The sequence below is a fragment of the Notothenia coriiceps genome, unplaced genomic scaffold (genome assembly GCF_000735185.1).
Source record: "Notothenia coriiceps isolate Sejong01 unplaced genomic scaffold, NC01 NC01_scaffold00023409, whole genome shotgun sequence".
In the NCBI taxonomy this organism is placed as follows: domain Eukaryota; kingdom Metazoa; phylum Chordata; class Actinopteri; order Perciformes; family Nototheniidae; genus Notothenia; species Notothenia coriiceps.
This window is the reverse complement of record NW_011356110.1, coordinates 511-7,812: the sequence shown is the minus strand read 5'-3', so window position 1 is coordinate 7,812 and position 7,302 is coordinate 511. Positions and strand designations below refer to the sequence as shown.

Genomic DNA, 7,302 nt, shown 5'->3' with positions numbered 1-7,302 from the left:
TTTCACCCTCTGTCAGAAACCAGAGCCCAGTGTGCTCTGATTGGTTAGCTGGCCGGCTCTGTTGGGATTGGTCAACCGTTTAGAAATGTCCCGCCCCTTAGCCTATCATGAACAATGTGTTGGAGCGCTAGCCAGAAGAAAAACAAAGGAGTCCAATGGAAGCATATCACCTACAAAATATAATAGAAAATGCTCCGTTTTAGTGATGGAGAAAATTCCACCCAGTGAAATCATTCTTGAATTAACGGCTATGATGATGAACTGCTAGAATTGCGACTGTGGCTGTCAGGGAGTGTGGACGCCTTTCAACCAGAAGATTGTGGGTTCGATCCCAGCCAACAGTCAACATGTGGATGTATCGTTGAGCAACATACTGAACACTGAGTTGCTCCCAATGGCCAACGGCGTGTGAATGATAGCTTCTCGACCAAGTGGTACTGCTCTGCATGAATGAGGTGTGAAAGGGTGAATGACTCGGTATGTAAAGCGCTTTGTGGTAAAAAAATACCTGTTACAGCGCAATATAAGTCCATTTACCATTAGTATCCTGCTAGTTATTCCCCAATTATTATTTTTTTTACCAGTGATCTGATTACGTCTTTTTGTATGTAACTGTAAGGGATGAAGTTTGTTTTTGTATTATGATTACATAATCCCCATGAGTGTTGGTTGAGGTTTTTCTTAGAGACAGTTACATTACTGGCTTGTGTGTCAATAATAGAAGTTTGATTGAGTGGATAGATTACGGGTCCATCTGCAGGATGCTGAGCGGGGGATATGTGCAGTGTTTACACTCTGATCATTAGAGGAACCACAATGCTTTCTCTTCTTTTCACAGAGATAATGAATAGTGATCTGTGTATCCTAGGGTAGATTACATCTGTGGTGTTCTACCACTGTAGAGCTGCATGTGGTTACATTCACACTGCAGATACGGGCAAGATTCAAAGCAAGCGGGGGGGCTTCATGCTTCCTATTTTAAATACAAATTAGCCTGGCGGTGTGTGTACAGTAAATGGAAACAAGTTGAAAAGAGTTGACCGCTGGTATTTGATGTGCGGTGATTAACTATGTATGGGATTTTCTCTGATTTTGTTTCCCTTTAGAATAATTTTTGGTTATACCGATCATGAGCTATCATGGCTAGAAAGTGGACATTTCATTAAGACATTAAAGGACATTTATCATAAGTGCATAATAAATAAGAACATATACTAGCACTTTACTTCAACATTTCTTAATTTGTTGAAGTAGACTCGAATATAGCCATTTGCTGCTATTTATGCGTCTATTTCAAAGATTTCAGAGGCAAATGTTGCATTTTCACTACATTTATCTGGCTTTAATTACATTGAAGATTTTGATAAATGACCATGTATTTTGATATGGTGAGACAACCAGTTTAAGCAGGTCTATCTCTGCTTTTTACAGAACCTGGCTAGCTTTTTGCCTCTGTTTCCAGTCTTTGTGATAAGCTAGCCAGCTGCTGGCTCTAGCTTCAGATGTATCTTACAAACATGAAAGTGGAATTCATATTTGTATCTAAAGCTCAGCAAAGAAAAAAAGGAATATGTATATTTCTAAACCCAATGAACTGTAGGTAATGCACAACTAGAGCATGATACATTTTTATTTAAATCATGAATTAATGTTGGATGTATTCCATTTTAAGATGAATGTTATTGGTTAAAGGGGACATCATATGCACATTTTCAGGTTCATACTTCTATATTGGGTTTCTAATAGAGCATGTTTACATGCTCTAATATAAAAAAATATATATATTTTCCTAAAACTGTCTTCTAAATATACCTGTATTCCCCCTCTGTCTGAAACGCTCTGTTTTTGCGCCTCCTGAAAAAATCTCTTCTTATTAGTCAGTTTTTACCAGTCTTTTATATCTGCGTTCTGGACATTTTCTCCACTGTCACTGCCAGGGAATCACTTCTACAGTATATGTATACCTTCTAGGAAGTCATAACAGTCAGGATAACAGATCATTTAAAGGTGTTTCTGAATATTGGCTTTGTGCATTTCTCCATGGATTGAGCTCTTTAAAACAGTTTTGATAAATATGATTTATTTTATCCATCAAAAAAATGTGTAACATCACAAAGCAACATGTGTTGGCATACAACAACTAGATGGATATAAAACTATGGATATTTGAATAAGATAAGGGGTTGAGTGTGGCCCTGAAAAAGGCCTTTTCTATGTAACTGGAGTCCAGCTCATTTGGTGGTGTATAAATTAAAGAATGAAGTACATTGAATTAACGATCATTATTACCATTATGACGATCCATTAAGAAGGAGCTAATGAACTCATAGTCACTTTGTCATTTCTTTATGGGGAGCATTAAGCCTGTGATTTGTAACCAGAATACTTTAATGTGCAGATAGCAGTATTTTGAGCAAAGAAAAGTTTGAATAAACAGCTGCATAATTTAAAAATGATTCTCCTCCACAAGAAACAAGTGTCTCCCTCCATCTTTTGTTGAAAATTGAGATAAAGCACAAACATGCTTTGAATGCATAAACCAAGTCCTGTCTCTAATTTATGAAGGCCTTCTGTAGTTGTGTGCGTGAGGACATGAGCGACAGCAGTTGGGTTGCTCCAACACACAATGGTGAACACGGTTGTTTGTTGCACAACTTGAGTCAGAGCGGAGGAACTAATCAGGGAAATCAGTGTCTGTTGTCTCTGCTCGGCTGCACTCGTGGCACACAGCTGACTGAGAGCTCCCGGGCTCCATGCTGCTGATACTGCCCTCCCTCGGGTGTCTGATCCAGTGTCCCCCCCCTTCCCTCTCCTCTCCCGGTCGCCCCGCGGTAACCGAGACAGAATCACTCAGCCTCAACCAACCCACAGGCCCGATGCTCCTTTAGCAGGCTTCACCTCACACGACGGGCAGCAGGTTGACCATCCTTACATCCGTAGAAAGCGGGATTTCACAGCGCTGAAGGATTCTTGAGGGAGATACGGACTCCCTCGCAGCTCCAGAGCCGCTCTTCTATCCGAACGTGACCTCTGACCTCCCCATGGAGCAGGAGTGGACAGAATTTCTCTTCACAATATTTAGAAGAATTATACTTTTACAGAAACTATTATTAGCCAGCTAGAGGGGATGACGCTGTATGTCTTCAGGCTAACAGATAACATTGTTTCTATGGACATTTAGATTTTAGAGAAACTAAGCCTGTGTTCAGATGTTAAAAATTATATTTCAAACACAAAATAACTCTTTGCATATGAAATACCATTCGCATGTAACCTTAGATTCTCGAATTTCTTTTTAGTTTTTCTCAAATTCTTCAGCAGTGAATGAAGAACCCGAAAAAAGGTCCTTAGGAATTGTAATAAATGGGCGGGGATGACGCTATATACCCTTAAGCTAATGAATAACTTATTCCTATTTCAAATGTAGTTTTAAGGCAACTGAGCCTGTGTTCAGATGTTAAAAGAATATTTTGAGCACAACATCAATCTGTGTATACCTGTTACCACCACGTGGAGCTTGAATTATTTAGGAAAATGTATTAGTTTCTTGAAATCCTCAACAATGAATGAAGCATCCGAGATTTTTGAAAAGTCTTGATCAATTGAAGGATATTGGGGCCAACATTAGCTCTTGCCAAACAAAATCAAAACATAATCATACTATCTCAGTTTCATTTATCGAGTCATAGAATTCAACGTAAACAGTCTCACACTAATGTAGGCTGTTCTTCCTAGCAATTCCGAAGTGTTTAAAATAGTGCAGTTTTAGCAAAAATGCATGTGTTTTGAAAATTGTGAGCATAAAACTGGATAAAGGGAACTTGGATGATACTGAACTAGTTGTGTAAGACTTGGTCGAAGGGTGTATATAAATAGTCTTATTTCTTCCACACTTTTCCCGTTTTTTTGTGCTTTGTTCACCACGAAGGCATGCAGGAAAAGCAAGGTATTCTCGAAGAATTTATATACAAATGGTCTTTAAAGGTCAATTATTCCTTTACCATTTGAGTCCAGGCTCACGTGTTGCTCAACTCTCAATTTTCCGTGGGAATAATAAGGTTATCGTTGGCCAAAAACTCTATTGACCAAAGTGTGTTATCGTCAACTCTAAATCCTTGAAAGCGGTTCAGATTGAAAAAGATCACATTTGTTCCACAGTTCTCCCCTCCCTGCTAAATGTATAGAGCCTCTGAGATCGCCTCGCTGCTATAACTCAAATCCAGAAATCTCCCTCATCTCCCATAAAACCACAGCAGCGGTGGAGTCATTCCGCCCCTGGGGTAAGAAAACAATGCTGCAGTGGGAACTTTAGAGCATCACCACCCGTGGCATTTACCGTACCGTCATTTTTCTTTACGCAAAATGCCACACAACTCTGCATTCCCAGTGCGCTCTGGGAGCTCACACATGCTAATGTTTTATTCACTTTGTGCACCATGAAAGGGAGGCATCACTTTGTACTACACTAACACTCGCTGCCAACAAGCAAACATATCAAATATTAACATCATCATCATCATCAGTGATCACAGGGTGATCGAATATGTGGCGATGAATAGGTAGAGGAAAAATATGGTGATTAAGATGGAAAAATTGACTCATTGGCTCTTTCTGAGCAAGGGTTTGTTTGTATTTCAGAGCATTTTTCCCTCCATTGGATCACAGCGATACAGTCTATGTGATAAACTGTGTGACGCTTGATGAGCACTTTCTGAACAAGTCAAGCTGACCTAATTCAATCTCTCTTCATGGCTGCTTTCATCTGCTTTTTACAGGTCAACAGATAATTATTCTTGCTGATTTACTAATGTATAGAAAGCAGGAAAAGGCCAATGAAGCGCTCTATTGATGTGAAAATCAACTGACGCTAAATGCCTACCCTACAATCGCAAACACGATAGCTGTGTCTAACTTTATGAAACCCTTCATTACGGGTCATCCATCTGTTTTATGAGCTTTTTAATGTAAAGGTACAGTAAACGTTGACTGTAAACGAGTGTTACACAACATAAAAATGTCAAAGTTACTGAAGCTTTTACTGCAGTCTGTTGTAGAGAAATGGAGATACAGTAAGTCCTCACTGGGGCTTCTGTAAATAAGCAGGAGCACACTACAAGTTGCAGTCCAGCTCGCATCATCCATGCGAAAACACTTGCCAATCTGAAAAAAAACTAATTCCAGATCCAGGCAATGTGTTGGAGTCCACTGAGTAAGCAGCTAAAAAAAAACGACATGCAACTGAAAAAACTGTTAGTTTCTCCCTCATTTAAACCCAATCCGATGATCTGCCCTTGATGTTTATCCTCAGAGGACAAACATTAGTTAACCCCTGAGATGTGAGTAACAGCCACTGGTCCGGTTGGGGGGGGGAAACGGGGCTGATCATCACGCCTTGAGAAGCCCACTGGGACTTGGAGGGCTGCTGCCGCTGCATTGATTTACTTGCTGACACCAGAATTGATGAGGGATCAAGCTGGCCACGGTCCAGGGGAGGCAGATTGGACAGGGAGGGAAAGAAGGTAGAGAAATGTAGCTACGGTAGCTGGGCAGGCAGTGAGGAGGGTGGGCTTCTCCCTGGAGCTACACTCCCCTAGGTGATGGAGGGAGCTTCCAGGGGCTGCAGCATACTTGTTAAGCCATTGACCTTTAATTCACACTTGTCATCTAATGGGTTCCGCATGTGACTGTGGAGCTTCAGGGGCCGGGATTGATCCGCTTGGGTCTCCACACACCACTGATTGGTGGGAGAAGAACCCAACTCGAAACCTTCCACATGCATCAGTGTGTTCCTGTTTCAGTGTGAGAGGGACGCCCCTCTGTAGCCTACTGTATAACCAGTGGTGCTGTAGGGGCGGGTGGGCACCCTCACTCAGCTTGTGGGTGTGACAACAACAGCAGGGACAATAGCAACAGGGCAGTGCTTCAGCCGCAATGGGAACACTGGGGTTTCATCACACACACACACACACACACACACACACACACACACACACACACACACACACACACACACACACACACACACACACACACACACACACACACACACACACACACGGAATGATACATGTGTACATGGAATACATTCACAGAGCCAATTGATACTCAGCGAAATTGCCTATTCAACAGAGCATTATATTAACAGCTTTAATCAACCAAAACAGGAGTCTTGCTAACAGATCTAATTTCAGCATCAAAGACTGATCTGGTGTTTAAACTGGCAAATTAGACTGAGCCAAATATGCTTCAAATTGTCAGATAAAATACTCATTTATTCTAGTGGTAATGGTATTTCTTTCTCAATATGTGACAATAGTGTGTTTTCTTGCCAAATTCGAATGCATCCAAGCTGTCCATCCATTGTGCTTTCACAGGAGACACAAAGTAGTCATGCAAACATCAGAGCACATACCTTCTACAGCCAGTACCACGGGGACAACGAGGCTGCACACCCACAGCAAGTAATCCATTGTCATAAAACAGGCTTCTGCAACATGAATAAAGGTGTGCAGACTGGACCCTTTGGATGGATGGAGCCTCAAACAATGAGCACCGCAGCCTAGCTTTTTGTTCCTCTCCCAATTCTCATGTCTTCAGATGTGGGGATGGGTCTTTACGCCCCGTATAAAAAAATAAATAAAACAAAATAACCGAACGCTTTATTTTACATTCATTCAGGTCCCGTTATTCCTCCGGAGTTTTGAAAGCGATGCTTACAGTCTGCACCCTTCCAGTCTCATTTCTTTATCCGACTTTAACCTCACCGAACCTCTGTCCAGGCGCATCCCACGGCTGCTGGTCTCCCCGAGCAGAGGATATGAAAGCCGGGTATCAGGTCGCCTTCTATCTGCAGAAGAATCTGTGTAGTCCACTTTGGGCAACTCCGCGTAGCTGTTGCTCTTCTGCGAGGGATGTGCGTCGGAATGGCAACACCGGGACAGAGAGACACCGAGGGGGCTGGGGCTCCGGCGGAGGCAAGCTGGCGCTGCACTCTGTGGACCTCAAGCTTCCGTTCGGGATTTTCAAAAATAATAGCACGATAACGGGTATTGGGGTAATTTATTCACCCAAAAGACATCGCATTAAACTAAGCAGCAATGTGACGTTAATGAAGAAAAATAAAACGTTGATGTTGTTATTTTTCTTCATAAAAGCTGTTATTTATTGGTGTAGGCCTATCTATAATATTAGAGTTAGGGTTTCAGTAGGTAGTTTCCATTTGGAAAACATTGTTGTTGACCAAAGCCTAATATGTTGGCCTAATAGTTATATGATTTACGATTTGTATCTATTCATGTATAT

General features: G+C 41.6%; 1 protein-coding gene across 1 annotated transcript in view; it reads right to left on the bottom strand.

Annotated features, from left to right (window-relative positions):
- Positions 1-6,920, bottom strand: part of LOC104954485 (ephrin type-B receptor 3-like) — a gene marked incomplete at its 3' end in the record, with an annotated part of 28,375 nt that extends 21,455 nt beyond the window's left edge. The window contains exon 1 of the mRNA XM_010781600.1: positions 6,413-6,920. Within this exon, the coding sequence (XP_010779902.1) occupies positions 6,413-6,476 (64 nt within the window). The remainder of the gene's footprint in view (positions 1-6,412) is intronic.
- Positions 6,921-7,302: the final 382 nt, after the last annotated feature.